Source organism: Ornithodoros turicata, chromosome 8, assembly GCF_037126465.1.
Source record: "Ornithodoros turicata isolate Travis chromosome 8, ASM3712646v1, whole genome shotgun sequence".
NCBI lineage: Eukaryota > Metazoa > Arthropoda > Arachnida > Ixodida > Argasidae > Ornithodoros > Ornithodoros turicata.
Window position 1 is genome coordinate 30,876,505 of NC_088208.1, and position 22,213 is coordinate 30,898,717.

At 44.1% G+C, this 22,213-nt stretch overlaps 1 protein-coding gene across 5 annotated transcripts; it reads left to right on the top strand.

Annotated features, from left to right (window-relative positions):
- The first annotated feature begins 4 nt into the window (after positions 1-4).
- LOC135366940 (zinc finger MYND domain-containing protein 11-like) lies at positions 5-20,814 on the top strand. Of its 5 annotated transcripts, none has more exons than XM_064599948.1 (11): positions 5-113; positions 9,945-10,231; positions 11,048-11,194; positions 11,689-11,784; positions 13,201-13,384; positions 13,974-14,229; positions 14,481-14,790; positions 15,492-15,587; positions 16,156-16,281; positions 16,361-16,534; positions 18,160-20,814. In XM_064599948.1, exons 2-11 carry the CDS (start codon positions 9,959-9,961, stop codon positions 18,280-18,282), a joined length of 1,785 nt encoding a protein of 594 aa, XP_064456018.1. In that variant the 5' UTR covers positions 5-113; positions 9,945-9,958; the 3' UTR covers positions 18,283-20,814. The 5 variants fall into 5 exon arrangements, with proteins under 5 accessions (XP_064456018.1, XP_064456017.1, XP_064456016.1 ...); XM_064599947.1 differs by lacking the exon at positions 5-113 and adding an exon at positions 7,284-7,380; XM_064599946.1 differs by lacking the exon at positions 5-113 and adding an exon at positions 7,695-8,090.
- The last annotated feature ends 1,399 nt before the right edge of the window (positions 20,815-22,213 follow it).

Below are 22,213 nucleotides of genomic sequence, written 5' to 3' on the forward strand. Positions count from 1 at the left end.
GCGATGACGTCATCGAATCCCGCGCTTCTCGGCTTCTCCACCTCCGGTTCGCGGTTCCTGAGTGTGTATGTGGTCGTGTACTTAGACATCCCGCCATTCAGGCACCTGAAAACGTAAGTTTTCATTTCTTCGCATCATGACTTCAAGCTCTAAGTGCTAGCCGGTCAGTATGAGCACGAGATGATAAAGCTGCCCATCAGCCAACATCTCTATGTGTACAAACACTGTGGACGCGACGGGCGGTGTGTCGCAGGCGTTTATCAACACAGGCTGGTGCTCGGCTCACACCCTTTGTGTTACTACGCGATCTGCACGTCCTTCCAGTTTTGCGGTTAGTTTTGCGTTACACGACGTCATGACAAAATACACTACGAAGTCGCTTCGCCCGATACCAAACTCACACGTAGCATAACATATCGCACGTTCGGAGGGTGTGCGTCGTGCAATGCAAAACGTGAACCACATCGCAGAAGGTATTTGCCTAGTTTGCGTGTCATGTGATTCGCCGGCATTCAATGCTTTCTGATTGATTTGTTCGTTGAGACGCTTTGCGTACGGGAACGATAACAGCAGCGCCCTCCCCTGCTGTGTGAGACACCTGTGAGCGGAAATAAAACCCACATGTGCAGCTGACCGCACCTTCCCATTCCATATTTATAACTCGACTCGAAATGCCCAGTTATATATATATATATATATTTTTTAAGTTATTAGATCTAACCTTTAGCGATGGTGGCACGCAAGAACACACAATACAGTTGATCAGTTTGTTTGTCAAACACCTGATTTGACTGTAAATGAGCATTTATTTAGTATTTTTTTCATTCAGGATTTATTAATGTTCCAAAATTATTACCCCGTGCAGCATATACATTTGAAGGTGATGGGACAAAAATTTGGTGATGCACTACATATATGTATTGACACAAAGAAGTGACAATTACATGCAGAACAATTTCTTACATACCATAACTTGCATGTATGCACCGCATGACATGGACGTTCAAGTATTCGTAGGCTTTGGGAGAAGCTGCATCCTTGTTCAACTAGCATATCTACGTTTTATTAAAACCTGCAAGTCTCTTGCATCGAAGCAGCGGCAGCCCGTCAGTTTGGTACTGAGCCAATCATTACGTTCCCTTCATATGTTGCACATATTTCTGTTTGAGGGAAACACTCTAAAGCTTGACATCAGTGCACTTTAATGTAGTAGCCATTTTACAGCACAGTGCACTACTGTACATATTGCCCTATACAAAACTGACATACCTACCAACCGGTTTGCCATGATCTCGATTACTTTTAAAAGGAATTCCTTAACATCAATCCTCATGGCGCATAAATCTACGTTTAGTTCTTGTTATGGATGATGATAAATAAAAATTTGAACAAATGGAACACCTTGGAAGTGTTTTATGCATATAGGAGCCTTATTCATGTCCAAACCATAGCATGATATTTCTTCGCATCCAACCTGAAGGAACAGCTTGATAATTCAATTCCGACGTGCAGAATTCACCTGCAAAATGTTACCATGGAATTTTAGAATGTGGGGCCCAAGCGCTTCCAGTTCAATTCGATTGTTTTTATTTCCTGTTCAGCGACAGGTGAGGCTGGGGAAAAAAAGCTGCAAGGTGCATCTTGACAGGCTCACCGAAAGACAATGCGCTCATTCGCTCAACCATAGCCTCCTATGCTATACTACGGCAGCACGGTAAGTATATAGGAGGCTATGGCTCAACAACTCAGCGCTACACTACGTGTTCATCCGCTCGGCCCCGCCCCCGCGTGCGAACCGAGCTGATGAACACGTAGTGTAGTGTAGAACTGTTGAGCCATAGCCTCCTATATACTTACCGTGCTGCCGTAGTATACAGTATAGGAGGCTATGGTTCAGCGAAAGGGCGCATTGTTACGCTACTCCGCGCAAGAAAGATGTAAACCTAATCCAATTAATAACTAAAAAAAATCACTAGGAATCTAAGTGGTGGTGTTTTTTTTTTCTTCTTTATTTTTTTTTTATATGTTTCGCTGAAGTTCCCGATACGTAAAATAGAGGTCGGAAATCGTCCGAAATAAAGTATAAATTTATGATTGTGACTGTATCACAAAGCCCTCCACTTCTTTCTTCTTCTTCTTTGTCTTATTCTGTCTTCTTCTTCTGTCTGTTGACTGTCGGTTTCGGTGATGCGAGACAAGTTGAAATAATCTAAAGCTAATAAAAACAGCCATGATAGGCAAGCCTGAGCGATGGGCAAGACACGTAAACAAACACAAACACGAAGGCTCATTGTTTACGTGTCTTGCCCATCGCTCACGCTTGCCTATCATGGAATTTATCCACCAGCTAGCCTGCATTTACGCCATTCTGTAATAAAGACAGTTTCGACGTACTCAGAGATGGGTACGTTGTCCCGGAAAGTGTACCGATTTTTCGGCGTTTCCTGTCCCGCTTTTAGTAATATTTTTGTCCCGCTAATCGCTTTACACATCACCACTCACTTCACAGAACACAAGGCAGTACTCGTCACTCTAAAGTAGTTGCGCATATATCGGCAATAAAAGCGTCAACATCCACACACAACAACTACCGCTGAAATTCGCGTTACACGATTGTAACCGTCCTGTATGTCTTTTTATTTAATTCATGAGCGTATGCAAATGAGCCGCTCACTGCTCGGTTCTTGACCGATGAATCAAGGACCTTCACGAAAAAGAAAGTTATCCGGTAGCACCACCCGGTTAAGAATTATTCTGCCGGGGGGACCTCCGTGAAACACCCGATGTAGTAAACGGGAGGGCCTCGATATTCCCGGTTGCAAAATTCCCGAATTCCCGATTGCACGGTCTCGAAACAGAAAATGCTCGATTGCTTCATAAGATGACATTGCCGTGTTTAAAAATCCGACATCACTATTTAGCCACTCAGATTCACGGCTTTCGGTGTCTGTCCACGTCGTTTTAGCGAACGAAGAGCACTTTTCGTTTAAAAATAAACGTGTTCATATTGAGAGGATAGAGAGGTAGCAAGCGAGCTGGTGGTATAGATCCATAACTTAAAAACCCGAGACTAGGGGACAAAAAAAAAAAAAAGTCTTGTCTGTGTTTGTCGTTTTTTTTTTTTTTTTTGTCCCCTAGTCTCGGGTTTTTAAGTTATGGGTGTTCATATTAGCTGTTCGAAGAAACCACGTACGTATATTTTTAAATAAATGTTATCTCCCGCTTGCACGTATCCCTAAAGTCCTCAAAACAGATTTCATAATATATACGTGAGGTATTAAGTTTTGTCACGGTCTCAAAGCTTCCAAAAAAGAAGGAAAACGACAAGCGGGGGATGGGGCGGTACCAAAACGGAAATGTAACAGAAACAGAAACAAATATTTGGGCCAACAGGCGGGGGTGGTAACGGAAACTAAAAAGATTCCGTTACCTTCCCCTGTCCACCACTGCCGACGGAGTGTATAGGATAGAAGATGAATGAGGGATCAAGCAGAATAAAAACACCACTTAGTAGCTCTTCCGGAGAATGAACCACGACAGAAACGAAAACCACGAGACACAACAGTTGTGTCGTTCCGGTGTGATCTTCTGTCTCGGGGCTTCAGTTTCTATCATACTTCCTCTGCTTTGCATTGTCGCGTAGGGAACGTATATACGGGTGTACCGATTGCGATGCGGTTGTCTGAGATGAGCACCCTGTGGTTTATCTCATCTCAAATATCCGGGTGTTGCGAGACCATTTCTTTTGTGTAAGAAACACGTGCAGCGTATGGTCTTTCTTTAAACACAATATTGGAACGACATTTCCGAGGGTAACCAAGGAAATATGGGCTGCAGAACTAGTGACAGGCGATTCCAGACAACCGTGTCGCAAGCAGTGCGTCGAAATAAAGTGATCGAAATCCCCGTTGCAAAATAAACTACTGTAAATAAATATTATCTGGCTATAACATGCACAGTTGCGCGCGGGAAACTGCCAACAGCGAACCTAGACTAACCTGGACATCAAAATGCAAACACCGAACTTTGACTAACCTGATAATAAACTAACCAGCGTCCTGTTTCGTCGTGTCCGCCCTGCTAAGCCTAACGGCCACTAAAACGTGGCTTTCGTTCGCTAAGACGACTTGGACAGACATCGAAAATTCGTGAATTTGAGTGGTTAAATAGTAATGTCGTATTTTTTAAACACGGCATATCATCTTACGAAGCAATCGAGCATACTCGTTGATTTTCCTCGTATCGAGAACGTGAATTTCGAGATCGGAGATTTCGCAAGCGGGAATATCGAGGTCTTCCCTACATTGCCCGCGATATTGGCTAGATTATGTGTCAGTATGGAAGCAGAATAAAAATACCGCTTCGGCTTCGTAGCTCGTCTGCTTTGCAATGTGCATCCGTAGCGCGAAATACGAACACTGCTGTCCAGAGTTCGAGATAACTCGTTACTGTAACTAAGTTCCTTTTTTTGGTAACTTGTAACTTAACTCGGTACTTTTGCGCCGTGGTAACTTTCAGAGGAACTCATCCCTTTTTCAGGTAACTTTGCCAAAGTAACTTAAGTTAAGGTGGTAAGGTGCAAAGCGTTCGAATAGACCTCTACCAAAGAAACGTCATCATGACATTGATAGACAGACTGAAACCGAAACAAATCGGAAGGAGGGCTGGGTTCCACGAACGGGCACTTGTTCGCTGTCTCCCACTGAAAGCAAATGAAAGAAAAGTAGGACCGAGGGTCGCGTCCCTTTAAGGGACCATGTCGTAACCCCCTCAAGACCGCGGCTTTCGGGCGCAACCTTGTTCACTTTTAGCTTCGAGCGTAGTTCAATTCTACCAAATTTTGACGCTGTCGAACACTATGACGTCATTTGTTTACAAACAGGGAGAGGTCTATTGTTGGACACAAACGAAAACGATCTCGTGTTGCACTCCTCCGCGGGCAACTCAAGGTCTGACTCAACTGCTCACGCGCGCTGCACCTGCGTAATGCTATTTTGTGTCCGGAGTAGCTTGGAAGTAACTCGTTCTTTTTTTTTAAGTAACTCAGCAACTGCGAGTTACATTTCATGCTGAAGAACTCCGTTATTATGGTTGAGGATGGAAGCGGTATTGCTCGTCTGCTTTGCGATGCCCAGGCGATGAAACTCCACATTTATCGTCTTAAAAATAGTTAGAGTTTTTGTTGTTGTTGCTTTACACTGTCCAACCAATATACAGAAGGTCTGCTTATTGCCTCCTCTCCCTCCTTCGCTACGTAGTTCGTCTGCTACAGCGATTCGCCGTTCTGCTCGCAGATGACTCCGCAGCTAACTTGGAACTGGTTGACCTGAGTATATAGACAAAGAGCGCAACACGCTTTCCAGAAAATCATTCTTGAGAAAGTTATGGGACCATTTTGCGCTTTAGTTTTCCCCATTTAGTACGCCGTTCAATCACTATTCATCCGAGATCGAAGCGCGCTGCGGAGAACGGGAGAACTACCGTAGTGTGGACGCGTCGTCTGCTTTTACACGTTTATTCCGCATTCAGTGCAGTAGGTGGAGCATTAGGGAAGCGAACGGTATCGTAGCATCGAAGCACAAGTGATCTTCCGCTGAATATACACAAGAATTACGGAAAAGAACCATGAACTCCGAACATCGGCCCACGTGTTACCCACACTAGAAAGGTGAGAGTGTCGCCCGCGGCGAATACTCGCGGACGACGGTGGTTCATGTTCATGGCTACGACCGCTGAAAGCACGTTCGCGATTGGCTACCGTCGTTGAGAACACGACCCTGATTGGCTGACCCTTAGCTGTTACGTCAAGTCGCCGCTTTCAGACATGAGAGAACTGATGCTCTGAGACTGGAACAACATAGAAGGGACAATCACATACAAGGCCTCAAGTTGCCTAAGAAATTAACGATGAAAGATGAAAGTCACTGAAAAGGTTAGCCAGCTGTAGGACTCGAACCCACATCTTCTGGGTTACCGGTCCAGGGCTCTACCAATTGAGCTAAGCTTTGTAATGTACGCCGGTCGTACAAGGAATGGACGCTGCTCAAGAAGAAATCGAAACATATTGTGTGTGCGCAGTCTTTTCTTTCTCTCTCTGTACTTTCGAGCCTCCGTATTTTATCACTCAAAAACTCGCGAGTGTATCCGGGGCACAAACTATGTTGTGGTAAACCTTTGCAAGCCGGTTGGCACGCAAGGTTGTGGCAAGGTCTGTGGCGATACTAAACGCTCAAAACCGACTGCCTTTGTAATGCTGGTGGTTTTACATTGTACAACGGAAGACCGGGTTTCAGTTTCTTTCAGTTGAAGCGCAAGTGAGTGCTCCTTCACGTTTACCGCTACCCCCCGCCTGGCATAGAAGTTTTCTCCCAAAGATTGGCACCCTGCGGTCAAAGCAGCGCTTTTTTCTCTCTTTTTAACTGCGGTAAACAGAATCACACTTGTTCCCCTTGTCCTCCCTGAAGTTCTTCTTCCGCAGTTTTACAACTTAATTGCCTCACCCCAGGATGGGTGCCTTTCTGCTAGCGCCCCTAGCAAACTATGGCGACGAGGCATGCCAATGTCGCTTTGGATGTTCAGCGTCTTCAAGGTGGATGAGATACCGAGTCCTTATCGAGATAATATTGCTAGATATTATTCCCTTATCACACTTCCACTTTCCTGCCAGCAACATATTGCAAATAAAACAAATTAGGCTGTATGTTTAGCATTTGTAAATGTTTATTGCCCTCTATACTTTTAATCTGACAACTGAAAAAAGGAGGATGCAAAGTATGTGAAAGATGCACGAAACGTGCCAGCATCTGAATAAGGTAGGATTTCCTTAAGTTTGGGGGCGTGAACCCTCGTTATTATGACCATGGTCATAATTAAAATTTTGGTCATAATGCGGAATTGTCATAGTAACGGCGGGATTTGCAGAGGTTTCACAGCATTGTTCCCCAAGAGTATGGTCGTATAGCGCGTATGTCATATTATCGGGGGTCATATTAACGGGGGTTCATTCATTCTTGGGGCTGAAGACTGTTTATGCTCGCATTCAGCTTTTATGCACGATGACAACATCTGCCACGTGCTGTGCATATAGCGAGCGCGGATCCATATAGGTCTGCCGCGTATCATCGTCCGATTAACTTGAGCCCGTAGCTTTGCGCCACGCCGCTGTCAGGAAGGATCAATACGTGGATGTCCTTGGCGAATCTCTCCGTGCTGGCTCGTCACGCATGCAAAGCTGCTGCTCACATTCGAGTGGTAAACACAGCGCATACAAGTTCCTCGCTGCCGCGTAAGATTTTGGTCTTCGTGACGATTGCATCAAAGCGATATGTAAGCGTCCATATTATCGACGGGGCTCACACGCATATATGGTCCTCCTATCCAGTAGGTTCCTTTTTGGTACAGTTTTCACCTTCTACTTCAAAAAAATATTCATTATCTGGCCTTTCGGAATACACGGGAGAGTTTCCTCCGTGCACTGCGGGGATGACACAATATTATTTACAATGCTTCGAGGTAGAAGCTGCTGGCCGGTGTAGAAGTAGAGTGCGGACAACCTAATGAAAAAAAATTGATCTGTGAAATTATTTCTGTCTGGCTCGAGCCAATGATTTCCTTCTCATTGATAACCTCGTCGACTGGATACATCCGCAGGTGAGTTGTGCAGTTCGGTCTCCGACTTCCGGTGACAAGCGGTGATACATTGTGGCATTGTTATATTGCCTCCCAAGGTCTCCCTTTCTTTTCTTTTGTCGTCATTACGCGGCGCTCATGGCACTTTCTGGAGGATTGGTCGGGAAGAAAGGAAGCAGAAAGTAAATTGCTTTACAACAGTAGTGTGCTTGCCTGGCCAACTTCCCTCTCCTGTTGTAAACATGCGGCTTCTGCTTGGTCCTATGTGTGGTGTCCGACCTGAGGGCCTTTCAGTGTGGTCTTGGACACCGTACCGAAATATATATTGACAGTAGCTAAGTTGGCAGAGGAAATCGTAAGACGGAGGTGCGCTGTCAAGTTTTAAGCAGAAGGAGCTTGGTGAACGTATTGTGCAACTGCGTTCATCATGGTTTCCTCGATGTACACGTACAGAATTTTCGGTAAGTTCGTCGTTTGAATACACCGTCGGTAGATGTGCGGATGGTATGAGCTCTTTCGTTTGCGGATACACTTTTTCTGCGTAGTTGGATGTGTTCGCATTGTTGCTTGTGAAAGCAGGGCATGTGCAATTCTGTGGGCGGTGTCAGTGTTTTTCGTCTTTTTCCATTTCGGCGTATTTCTCGGCGTTTGTTTATCTGTGCGCGTGCTTGTGAGAGCTTTGTTTTGTTGGCATGGCCCAGCACTCTATAGTTCACCGTATAAGCACTCTGCAATTTCGTAGTCTGTACATTTTGTCCGTCATTGGGTGAGCGCCCCTTGTTTGCTTCCAACATTACCTAGTAGCGTAAAGAAATGAAACGTGCAAGAGCTGCACGCAGGCTTCCCAGCCGCGGACACAATACTAAAAAAGGTATCCCACTGCCCCTGTGCGCGGAGAGGGCAACATCTCGACCCGCTATCCCGCGGGAAAGGCTGTGGGGGACACGGGAGCTGTGGGAGGGAAAAAGGGGAGAGATGTGCTCGTCGAGGGTCTGAAGTCTGTTTTGCGCACGCGGGATATGTGGGTCGATTGTGCCACCTTTTTGCTGTCACCGTTCAGCGCCATTCCCTCCTCCTCTCGTTCGTGGGACGGTGAAGTAACCCCCCCCCCCCTCCAAGGATAGAAGAACCGAAAGGCTCCGACACACAAACTCGCAAATCTACAGATGGGAGGGAGGAGGGGAAAAGGATGAATTGCTAATGCTATTCCCCCTTTCCCTCGAAATTTGCCATGCTGCACCAACCGGCACTATAGGATCACAGTCGTCTCAACGTGTAAATCATGTCTAGTGACAAACACATAAGAAATGGCTTATGCATTGCTTCTAGAGATATGTCAACGTAAAAAAAAAAAGAACTGGGTATGTTGGTGTTGATCTTGCATGATGAACTAGCACTGGGAACAGGACAGAGACAAGAGAGGACAGGACGAGTGCTAGTGTCCTGTTGTCCTAGCTCTTGTCCTGTCGTCTCTTCTTTCTGCCCCGTCCCCAGTGCTAGTTCATCGTGCCAGAGATATGCATTGGGAAGTTTAATTGAAAGTTGATATAGCTTCTTATTTATTTATTGCAAGAAAGCACTCAGACCTGCTGAACTCCACAGCTCTCTTTTCGTTACCGTTAATGAATATTTTGACTCATAGATTACACAAATGTAAATGATTGAAGTGTCAGTGTTGGTAGGACATGTCTCAGTTACATGGGGTATAATGCGCCATTGTAGAAATTTGTAAGTACACACACACACACATATGCACATATGTTTCTTGGATTGAGTTACACAACATGAGCGTGGACGCACACACCTGTGCACACCTGTTCTGGTTCACACAAGTGCTTGCGTGGGCAGGCCACAAAATGTCACAATGCTCACCTCACGCTCTGTGTAGTGCGAAATGTTTGAGCTGTCGCAAGCATCGATGTTATGCAGAACATGTACACACAAGCGTTGCCGCTCTTTTTTATTTCAAACATCACAAACTTCCTATGACATTCCCTGCTGCAGTGTGAAGAAAGAAGGTATGTTTGTTACTTCAAGATATAATGGAATTAACTGAATTGAATGCGTTTGATCGCTGTATCAGTCTGGTCGTATCTATTGTTTCGTTAGCAGAATATACTGCTGAAGATAAGCAAATTGACAATCGTTTCTTTTTTTTCTTTTTTTAAATTCCTACTTAGATTTGCCGTCCAATGCATGAGGCAGCCCTGCCACGTTGTTAAGTCACTGCCTGTGACAGACAATCCATTTTGAAAAACAACAGCGGAGATCCGTGTTTCCCCTGCTCATTTAGTGTGTCTTCGTGCTCTTTCCAGAGGTGGGGCCCAATATGGCAACGTGCAAGAGACGGTTGTCCTGCCCTCAAACCGTGCAGCACCTGTGGGATGCCGTAGACAATGTCCGCCAGCAGAAGCAGATTGCCAATCTGGATAGGATAGCGAACTACATGCGGCGGAAGCACGGGCTAAGTGCTGGAGACACGGAGCGTCAGCTGGGTCATGGGGTACGGGATGGCCTGCTGGTGGCGCGCAGGCGGGTTGGCTTCAAGGGGTCTAAGGTCGGAGTGGAACAAGAGGCGTACATGCTTCCTGAGGGAGCATTGGTAAGTTTATGTTAGAGTCACTAAATGGGCTACGCTTCAGAGTATCGACACCGAGGCAAAAGGGCGAGGTGGAGCAAACCATGTTGTTTCCGTTTGACGTCCGACCCCACCTCTACATCGGCAGTAGAAATTGATGAAGTTTAAACTGCCACTCTGGACTCGGGAAAACGGCGTTTATTTTATTTAGTCTATGAAAAGAATGTGCCTCAACGAATCTATACGCAAAATTTCAATACTGTTTACGAACGCTGTGCATTTCTGTAAATTTTTGAAGATCTGCTGAGCCTCCACAAGTTTCGATGACGTGAGGAACGGGTGAGGTAATAATAAGCCCACAAATTGCAATGATGTCACGTTCTTGGCAAGGCACTCGACTCCTAGCAACGATGCCGACATCCGGGGAGGGTCACGTGACGCTGATCCAAAGAGCGTAAAATGGGAGAGATGTCTTCTCGATGAAAGATGAAAGTCACTGAAAAGGTTAGCCAGCTGTAGGACTCGAACCCACATCTTCTGGATTACCGGTCCAGGGCTCTACCAATTAAGCTAAGCTAACACGCCTCCACAGTGACTTCCAAGGGTGCGTCATCTGAAGGGACAAACCAGCCACTCTCTCTCACTCATCCTCCTTTCACTCTTACATTTTTGCTCAATCATACACACATTCATACAACGGGATCGACGCAAGCGGCTCGATCAAGTCTGCCTTTTGCCTCAGTGTCGATACTCTGATATGGGATTGAGGTGAACTCTGGAACATGTTTGCGTGCAAAAAACTAATTTTGGTTTTCAATTTTTTTAATTTTTTTATTTTAGGAGAGGGACGGACACGACTGGTATTGCTTTGAGTGTCACAGAGGAGGAGATGTTCTCTTGTGTACGTCTTGCCACAGGGTTTATCATGTAGTGTGCGTCAAAGAGGACCTCTCCAACGAAGACAAATTTGTCTGTTCCATGTGTCAGGTGAGGTACATTCATGCTGACATTAGTGCTGTGTTCATTGTTGATACTGTAGGCAGTGATTTGCTGAATTGTAAATGGAGAATTCAAACTAATTCTTGGACTGATTAGCCTGGATGAAATTTTATAATTGATTTCATTCCATTTTGGAACTAGAGCATAGGAGTGCTTAAGAAGTAGTGTGAAGGTATCTTTACTGATCCCTAAAAAAAAAAGTGCAGGGCTGAGGAAGCTTTGACATTTTTCTTTTTCACTGGCCCCCGAAGGTGCGCCTTGGTGTGTTTAATTTCAAGTGCACTGCAAATTACTCGCAAAATAATTAAGTTACAGTTGCATAATGTGAAGAGTAATTGTTGAAGTAATTAGTTACAGAGTAATTGGGTTACTTGACTTAATTACTTGACAGTTCCGATTGTCACATATGAGAGTAACTGTTTTGGAACAGCACCAATGGGGGAATTAATAAACCTTTCCCTTTTTCTTTTTTGCTTTTGCAGTTAATAAAATCCAAGAGCCAATTTAAAATGAAAGCTGAAGATTTGAACCTTCTTCTCGGTTACACCTGTATGCGTCTCAAAAATAAAGTTTGCTCGGTAAGTTTGTCAGAACGTACGTCCCTGTGTTGTAACCTGTGTAAATTGCCATTTTTTATTAATTCAATGGCACCCTGTCATGCCTTTTGGTACCATGGGAGTCCTCACATTTGAGTCAGACTGGGTCTCTGAAATTTGAGATTTGCTTACTCGCCCCTGTTGCCACTTGAGCTAAAAGCACATAAGATGGATCTTGCAATAGGAAACCCATTTCTCATTACAAATTCTGTCTGTTAAATTCGAACGTACCAGACATTTTGCAACTTACTGTACAACATGCTCTCTTCTGAGACTTCGCCTCTAATAGTCATGCGTAGGGTTGCCACCTTTCGTAGTGAAAAATACCAGTCGAGGGAGAGGAGGTGGAATAGGGGGAAAGGAGGAAAGACTCGCAGGAGAGTGGGTGAGGGGTGGGCGAGCACAGGGAGAGAGAAAGAGTGCGTGCGTGCTCGCTCAAGATAATACGAGGAAACATGTTCCTGTGTGTGGCTGGATCATTGATGTTAGAAATTGCTATAAACAGGCATGAACGCTCATAATAACAATTAATAATAATAATAATAATAATAATAATAACGAATAACTAAGACAACGAGTGGTGGCTGCGGAGTTGGGTCCGTGCTCCAGGTTTCTTGAAGTTGTAGTGGAATGTTGAAGGGAAAACCCTGTCAAAGCCCCCATGAAAGATCTTGAGCCACAAATACCGGCAAAAGGCTGCCGGTATCACCTTCCTACCGGCAGAGCGAGCAAATAACCGGCCGTGCCGGTATAATACCGACCTGGTGGCAACCCTAGTCATGCGCCATGTCACGGCTCGTAGCCTTGGACCTCCCTGAGCCGAAGGGCTCAATTGTTTTCATGCAATGTAGAAACATCTCAGCCATTCATTCAGCTGAAATAATTTTTGTGTGATACATTTAGATTGGCCACCAATCCACTCACCAGCTACATCAAGCTCAGGTAATTTGTGGCATGGTAGTACTGTATAACTACGGAGCTGCATTAAATAATCCTTATCCATATCACGTGCGTTATATTTTGGCATGTTTGCTTTGGTCTGCGTGCTTGTATGTATTCGTATACTCTTGATGCTGTTTTGGACTGCTGACCTTTCCAAGTATGTACCTGCTGTCTGGGCAATTGACCCTAGGGAAAATGCACATTGCCTGGGGCATTTGCTGGTGCTAGCTCAGCTAGTATTGCAAGCTAGATGGACTTGACTGTTTGGGACAGTTATTAAGTTTTGTCACATGTCATTTACTTTAGGTTTATCCTTTTTTTTTAGTCAATGTTCTGTGGCATGAGCGTTTTTACACTATTGCCATGGCTGCATCTCCTATTTGATGAAATGGCAACTGTCTTCATATTGTAAGACTTTATTTCCTGCGTATCTGTATTCTGTTTCTGTTCCTGCAGACGAGAGACCTGAGTCGGCTCGCGCATGTTGAGGGGGACGGTTGGAAACAGAACCAACTCATCTACGAAAAGATGGATCTCACGGCCATTGAAGAAAAAACAAAAAATAATGCATACACCTGCCTGGAAGAATTCCAAGTGGATGCACAGACCATAGTTCACAACGTTGTCATTTATTATGGAAGTAAGTTGCACAAGCACTCTCGAAGGGAACTTTGAATGGGGCAGTCACTAGGTGGACCTAAGTTGCCATTTCCTCACATATTCCTTTCTATTCGGTGTGTCGAACGGTGTGGTGCTCTTCTGGTGACCCATTGTTATTAGCATAAAAATGCCCCACACTCTGGTTCGGAATAGAGCTGAACACACTGTGCTCTGAAGTTGGCTCATGGCGGATTGCAGTGTGTCACGAATCAATCCTCTCAAGTTCATTCTGAGCCAATGCCGCTTTAGCCAGAACTAACAGGTGTAAATTTGACGTAGGCAACATATCTCTGAGTTTGGAGTGAAGACGAGAGGATGACCAAACAAATGTACAGCACAGGACAAGACTACTCCTGCCTGTCCTCTGTTGTCCGTTTGTTTGTTTTAATTTCGTATAAACACTGCAAAAAACAACAACGAACAAGAAACGATCAGATCATTTTCATTTCACTCCCCCAAAACTAGCATGTTTCACTGATCTTGCTGGCCGACCCTGGGTCAGAATATGAGTGCTTCTGTCAATAATCTTAGGGCGCCTGGCAGTCATTATATAGAGCACTTTGTTATAGTTCACAGCAGCATGGCAGACATGGCCAGACAAATGCTACGAGACTGCTGCTACGACCTTGGGGAAATTCGTCAGTGTCACGAGTGCTACCGCATGTCGAATGAGAAACAGGACAAATTTTGGTTCTGCCAGCCATGCAGCCGGCCCCACGACTTGGTGTTTGCGAAGCAGAAGGGATTCCCCTACTGGCCTGCAAAAGTAATAAGGGTGGACGATGACTGCTACGACGTCAGATTCTTCGGTGGACATCATCAAAGGTGACAGCAACCTCTATATAATGAAATATGTAATGAAATGAAAATGACTGCACATATAATTCGTTAAACTGAATGTCTAGAAAAAATGGCCTCTACGCTATGCTGTCCTAAGACTGGTGTACAAACACTGCACGCACATATATTATGTATTTGTGGCAGCTTTTTGACTGCCACGTGTGTGCCTCAAGGACTTTTTTTTTTTTAATCAGTCAGGGGTGAAAATATATCTTCCGTTGTCTTTTCTGTTACAGGGCATTTGTAGATAAATCAAATATCAAGCCCATTACCACGAGCCTAAAAGCAGTGGCGGCCAAGCGGACCACAGCTCTGAACAAGGCTCTGGATGAACTGCGGCGACATCAGCAGTTGTTAGAACAGCTGCACAGTCGACGAAGAAAATCTCGCTCTCTGTCTCCCCAATCGCGGACCTGCTCTTCTGGTGAAGAATCTGAGTCTGAGAGCAGAGAGCATGAGGAGGACGATGTTGATGAAGAGCAGAATGACTCTGAATGCGAAGAGGCCCCCTCCTCATCTCACCCAGCCAAGATTGCACGACTTGTGGTATGGCAGAAAAATGTTGTATGCTACTAGCTTATACCTAAGGTGCTGCTGCATGCTTGTGATTTTGGTTAGTGAAGTCTTTAGTCACACATGGATAGTCGAATTCGATCAGACAACATCTGTGCTGTGGGTGTTCAGTAGCTGCGGTGTTGAGGTACTCGTGTGCGGTCCTTCTCCACTTATTCGAACTTTGTGCAAAACCAAAACTGTTGGGATATCAAAAAGGTTCGGGCAACTGAGTAAGGATTGAAAACGTGCCAGATGCCAGTGTAAACATACCACCATTATTTAATCTCCAATAGACTTCAATTCACAGTCATTCGCTAATGAACAAACAGGCAGGGGAAACTGCTTTGGTGTACAACCAGCTCTTGATCAGTGCACGAAACAGCTAACTGCTGTAATGATACTCAGGTGACTGGCGAAGAATTTTGTTAATATAACATAACTCTGTTAATATATATGCTGTGGTCTTCCACCGTTCTTTTTCCGCACTCTGCTAAGCCAAGTGAAATTTCTCTATCATTTTGCAATGTGAGGTTCCCATTGTGTTCATTGGTCAACAGGCAGTAAGGAATGTCAGTGGCATGCCAGTGTGCCTGTGCCACATTCACCCATTTGCCTTCTCGCTACTAGCATGCGCTGCTACTTCTACAACAGACTAATTTTTAGCCAATGCAACTCTCACTGTAACTATGCAGGAGGAGGCACCATCAGAGGACCACAATGTTGTGTCTTCGTCTAGCCAGGAGTCTCCAACTAGCAGAGTTTCCACAGCAACACAGACACACAAAAAGGTAAGCGCATATTCTGCAGTAACGGATACTGTGCTTGACTATATTGTGCACTTTTTAACTTTACAATTTCTTCAACGGATCAATCCTGTCCCGTTTGTGTTGGTCCCAACAAGGTGTCCGTGAAGTAGGAACAGTTCATTGCATTCCGTGTGGTACAGTGTATATTTTGCAATCGGGGCAGTGCCTCAGTGGAACATTCCATTATGGAACCACTTATGGAACATTCTGCATCCACCTCAGGCACCCCTCTTGTCATCTAGCTATACACGTAAAGGGTTTGTTCTTGTTGCCCCCAGTTTGGATGCACCTGTTTTATCTAAACATAAACAACAATTTGTGAGATACCTGTTGTTGAGATACCTGTTGAGATACCTGAGAGATGCCTGTTGTCTCTGTGTTCCTAACCCTCTGTGTTCCATGACGGTACTTCTTTTGCACTTTAGTATCCCTTTAATCTATTTAACACGTCGCTTATTATAAATAACTGACTACGGATCTCGATTGATGTTATTGATGTTGAAGTTGTTTGGCAACATAACTGATTTGTATGGGGATCTTCCTCCCACAGCTACTAGCAGGGCTTATCAAATCATGTACAGAAGATGCCGAAGGAAAGTGCAGACAAGTCTGTGCTGAGCTTCGGAAGAAACTTGAAGAAGAAAAGGAGAGTTTCGCAAAAGAGATCAGAGAAGAGGTAAGTGGCCCAAAAACCGGAAAACATTAGCGTGTCGGCGTGACTGACAGAACGAATTTTTGCATTCATCTTGAAATAGCTGCGCAAACAGTTTGAAGCAGAGAAGCTGAAAGAAGTGAGCTCTGTGTTGGATCGCATGAGGGAAGAGCTGGAGCAACATCAGAATAAAGACAGGGAGGCACACGAGCAAGAATTGAACAAGTTGAGGGAGCAACACAGGCAGGAGATATCTGAGACCAAGAAAAAGCAATGGGTAAGAGCCGGGATTGAAAAAAATCCAGATTTTTTTCAAGAATATCCTCTCCAGTGGGCTTTTTTTTTGGATAAAACCCCGATATTTTTGGAGAATATAGACCAGCCTAGAAATATGACAGAGTAATGTAATTTGTTTTGCTGTTCTTCTTGATTTCGGGTGACCTCTCATAGTTTCGGTTCGTGGGAACTGCCTGTCCCAGTATCACTGAATGAGTTCCCATTGTTTTTACTGATATGTAGAGTACCATATACATGCGTGGGTGAATGGTGTAGACGCTACATGCCTGGATTAGGTATCGTACTTCACTTAACATGCCTCCAGGAAGCAGGAGAAAGCCTCTCCCTGGATGGGCAGAAGTAGAAGAAAACGGCAAAAAGTTAAATCTGGAAAGTTCGAAAAGTCGAGTTACAAAGTTAAAAAGCTTAGAAGGTAGCGTAATTAACCTGGGCTTTTGTAAACAGCCAACACTACAATAGAATAAGATGGGAGTTTTTCGTGTGATGTTGAATTAAAATAGTCTTTCACGTCTCATCTAGACAAAATCTCTAAAAAATCTCGATTAAATTGTGTGGAATTGTGTAAAATCCAAAAAAATCCACCGGATAAAATCCATCTCGATTAAATCCAAACAACCCTGGGAGCCCAGCTTAGTAGTATAGCAGCTGCAGTATTGGCTCATGCGTAAGAACCAAAGTGTAATACCCGGATGATCTGATCTGTTTCTATGAAATAATTCCCTTTGCTACAGCTACTTTATTAAAATAACCAGACCTCCATCGAATGCAGTGTGTATGCCGTGGCACTGTACTCTGTGTAGATAAAGTATTACCGCGGGTCATTTTTATTTCATTACACCGCAAGGGTGCATGAAGGTGAGGTGTTAACTGGCGGGAGGGGCAAGTGGACATGTGAAAAATGCTGTAATACAATGAAACAATCAAGAACAGGTACTTAAATAAGTGGTACATGGGAAAGAAACAAAAAATAATAAGGTGCCCACTAGGATAAATGACACCATTTATTGCGATTAGGCCATTGTTTCCCAGACCAGGAGATATATAGACGCAGCAAAAGCTATTGATCATCTCAGTTGCTTGGAGTAAGTGCTAGTTAAATATACCTAAATGTCTACCTTTTCATCCCATTTACGCTCTCCGAGCTTTGTGCATACGAAGAAGTGCCAGTGTGAGCACCAGACTAGCAAATATGTCATGCTATCACACCAGTAGTAGATCCATCAAAACACATAAAAAAACAACAACATCAGTTTAGATGTTGGACTTCTCTCTCTCCCCTCACCACTATGCGCTCCAACAAAGGAACCCCCACCCCCCCCCTACCCAAACAGAGGGTCTGGATCCGCCCCCTGCGTCACACATTATTCGTAGACACAAGCACATTCTCAAGAGCTTCATAGAACACAAGTAAGATATAGTCATGAGATCTATAGTAACAAACGCAATACAGTACCACTTCCGCTGCATGTTGTAACTCACATAACTCTTCGCTATCTAACTCTACAGACTGTTGTACAGTTTACACAGAAGTAAATGTGCTGTTATTTTCAAGAATTCAACAATCTTGAGAAGTGACTCCACCCATCTGTATTGTGTGGTGCGCAGTGTTACAATTGTGAAGCGGAGGCCATCTACCACTGCTGCTGGAACACGTTGTACTGCAGCGTGGAATGCCAGCAGGTCCACTGGCACAAAGAACACAAGCGGTCCTGCCGTCGCAAGCAGTGATAGTGCTCGAAACTGTGCACGGTGGACGATGGTGCACTTCATCAAAGCAAACTTCACCAACGACGCTCAACAGCGTCGACCTTCCCCTGTGTGAGAACTGCAGGAGTAATCATTCTTGTTGAGAGTGGGAAGGTTCTGAGACACACCGCTGATGTCTTCGCAGAGGAGTATAGACAAAGAATCATATTGTAGCACGTTGAGCATGGCGTCTTGTGTACATATTATTCAGACCATCATCATTCAGAAACAAATTCTTTTTGTTTGTTACCAGCACTGTCGTCTCCATTATGAATGGTGCTCGTGCCTGGCATTAAGGACTTTTTTTTGTGTGCATGTACTGCTTGTGGCACACTTGTCTGAAATTCTCAATCAGTGGTTCAACAGACCGTGTCAGGTTCTGTCGCCTGTACCAGTATCGTGTATGAAGGTGGACCGTATGCCACAGTGTTCTATTAGTCAGGAGAAATAGCCTTGCAGCAGCTGGAGATTTCAGATAGGATAGACCATGAGCTCTCGATTTCAGAGAAGTATGTCACAAGCTGTACCTCTTCCAAATCGTACAGTATTTCGATCTTAGAAGATGATGATGTATGACACTTTATAACAAAGTGGGAGCCTTCAATGACGAAGTAGAGATAATGCTAGTACTGTTTCTACTTAGTCATTGAAGTTCATACAGATATCAAGATAATAGACTGTAGGTAGCACACAGGAAAGGACGCTATTCTCTCTCTCCGTCTGCAAGTTTGGACTTCAATCACACACACACACATATATACAGTTGTTTAGCTGAAGCACTTGAATGGGATACTTGTCTGTCGTGCATACCTCCTTTGGATTTGCTTGTTTAAACTGCAATTGTGAAATCAGCTGCAGTGTATATTACAAAATTTCTGCACTATTATTGTACTGCATGGCGGTACTATGCAATTATGCCCTTTTACGTGGACAGTGTTGGGCATGAGGTTTCAGCATTTGTTGTTCTGTTGCTCACTCCACCATTGGGTGCCTAGTCATATTTCAGTAAGTTGCATGCTGCTTTGGCCTTGCTACTGGTAGTTTCCGGGTGTCAGTGTGTTCTATTCATTCGGAGTGGGGCGTCGCACTTCGCCGGGTCTGCACTCTAGCTTTTGTGCTTCATCTTTCCATATGCATTCCATTCCATTCCTGCACCACGGCAGTGCATATACCTCTGCGTAAGGTGACTGCTGTAGAGCATCGATAAGTTGCGCAGCAATCACATTTGTAAAGCCTAAGACCTCTAGACGGAAGCATGTTACCATGATTTAGAGTAAGCCACGATGTAGCTTCATTTACAGTTGTAGTTCCCTTTCCTACGATGCAGCTGCTGTCTGGCAGTTTAAACTATAGTAGCCACAGTGGCATGAATGCGACAGAAGCTCACTGTGTCCACTTATCGCAGTGAATCCTCTCCCACCATGCCTTGCTCTGGAGAGAGTTGGTGCGAGGAGGGGCGATAAGTGGGTGTGATAACGCTTCTGTAGCTTTCATGTAACCTTGGCTAGTGGCACTTAGAACTTGTGCTAAGGTAACTCATTATTTATAGCTCTGTGGATGTAAAGTAGTGCTATTTGTTGCTTTGCTATAAATATATTTCAATTCACTTTTTGCTATGCCTGTTCTGGGCTCTTTTAAATGCGTGGTAAGCCTTCATTTAGCCACCTGTGTGTCTATGATACAAAAAAGTGCAAGTGAGGGCTGTTTAAAAAAACCTACACAGTACACAGGATGTTACATTTGACCAGGTTGGTCAAATAAATGTGTGTGCTAACCAGTACTGTTCTTCTCTGTTTTTTTTTTTATCATGCAGCCTTTCAGATTGTGTATTGACTCTGCTGTTGAAACGATTAGGCCAGTTGTTTTATGTTTCGATGATTTTAGGCTTAACTGGGAGTGGGCTAGGTTGACGACAAATCTACTTCTACTACTTGACAATTCAATCACACAAAAAGTATCTAGGCATGGCAAGTGATTTTGCTATGTTCTGTGCCAGAAGTGTCCTCTTTCTTTCTACATCAATCAGGCCATTAATCAATGCACATCAACCAATGCAATTAATCAAATACACAAGTAGTGTCATCCTATTTCCAGCAGAGCAAATGGGCCTAATACACCAGTTGTGTAAAGAGACACTTTTGGTTGACCTTGCATTTGGCTGTAAACAACTGCTTCCTGAAGGGAAGTATGTTATCTATCTCCAAGAGAAGAGCCTGCAAATGATAACATGTCTCAGTTGGTATCTTCTGGGGCCAGTGTAGCAGAAGTGTTTAGGGGAACATTGAATTTGAGCATGCCAAATGTACCACACAGTTGCTTGATAGCTTTTGCTGTTCCGGAGATGTTCCCTACAATACTATGTCAAAGCATACTGTGCACATCAAATCTTGAGGAATAGTGGCAATTTTTTTGTTCTGCGTGTTAAGTGAAAATGTATGCAATTTCGTGGCATTTGTGTTTGAAGTGCTTCAGGTTTGTTTTTAATTTATTGGAGTAAACCCTTTCACCATTTGCTTCTATTTGTTTTTTTTACTGTATGTGGTTGCACCATCAATCTATAAAATGTATCTGAAAGGAGTTAATAAAAAATCAGTGAAATCGAAATAATGTTTTCAGTCCCCTGCGGCTTCCTTTTCTAATAATGTCACTTTTTTGTCGACAAAGAACTGTTGTACTTGTGCAATACTGAACTGGAATTCTGCCTGGATTCCTTCCTGATCGACCGACGTATAAGGATGCTCTCTTTTTTTTTAATTATTATTATTATTATTCTTTTACGGCAAATTAATTGCACATGCGTGTTCATGTTCATCTCTCTTCTCTTCCGGTATGAATATTCCGATGTCCAGGATGTTCAGATATTTCAAGAAGGGGGCACAGGAAGCAGGGATAGTGCAGGAGGAAGCAGATAGCATTGTTGTGAAGCAATTTTCTTTTTCTCTCTGGGTAGGTCATTATCATACTACTTACCCCTGCACCATTTATTGCCCTGTCCCCCACTCCTTCCTGCTGTCCTCTCGCCATCTGTCCACATCTGTACGCCGCTCACAGCCACAGTTGCTTCGCGGCGCTAACACGCAATAAAAAAAAACATTTATTGGAACACCTTCCTGTGCTGTCTGTCGAGGTTTGTTTGATCATTATATGTGAAAGATTATTTGAATAAGGTGCTTTATTGCTACGCTCTGCAACTCATTTTCTTTTTCCTGCGACCGTTGCCGTTTTTACAGCTGGTTGTTTGCTACGAAATGACGGGGTGTAAATTTTACATTATTTTTGTAATACAGTTGCTGTAACTTAGCAACGACATCTTAGACATCCTGTTGAGTATATCTCGACGTCTTTTATGGCAGCAGTGCCAGGTTTAGTGGCAATCAGCGCAGGCGTCAAATTGTGTTCTGAAGATAATGAGATGCTCCCGTGATGTCTGGTCTGCAGCTTGCCCAGCACAGAGATAAGGAACGGGGAGCTTTTGCATTCCTGATCACAAAATCGCTAACTGTGGTATCTTTTTCACTGCGGAATTTATGCATTATTTATAGTGCATAATATATTCATGGAGACGGCGGATCGACCTTTCTTCAGATCTGTATGACAAGGGTGTTTCACCGAAAGTGATAAAAAAATAATAAATATGAAGTCCTCCACGGATAACTGCAGACCCAACAAAAACTATGCACAGTGTAGCAACAGAAATAGTCGAAAATGTTTTGTAAAAGTGCTGCTTTAGCCCCGCCTGCTTGAGTGTCGCCAAAAAGCGCGCGCGAAAAGTGCGGCGATAGCACGAAGTGTCCCCGCATTCTTTTGTTTTGCTGATTTTAGCGCTTTGACCTTGGCAACGCGGACAGCACTTTTATCGGAAGTAGCTTCCCAGATAAATCCCTTTTTTGTGTGTTTGTGACTGGCAAATGTG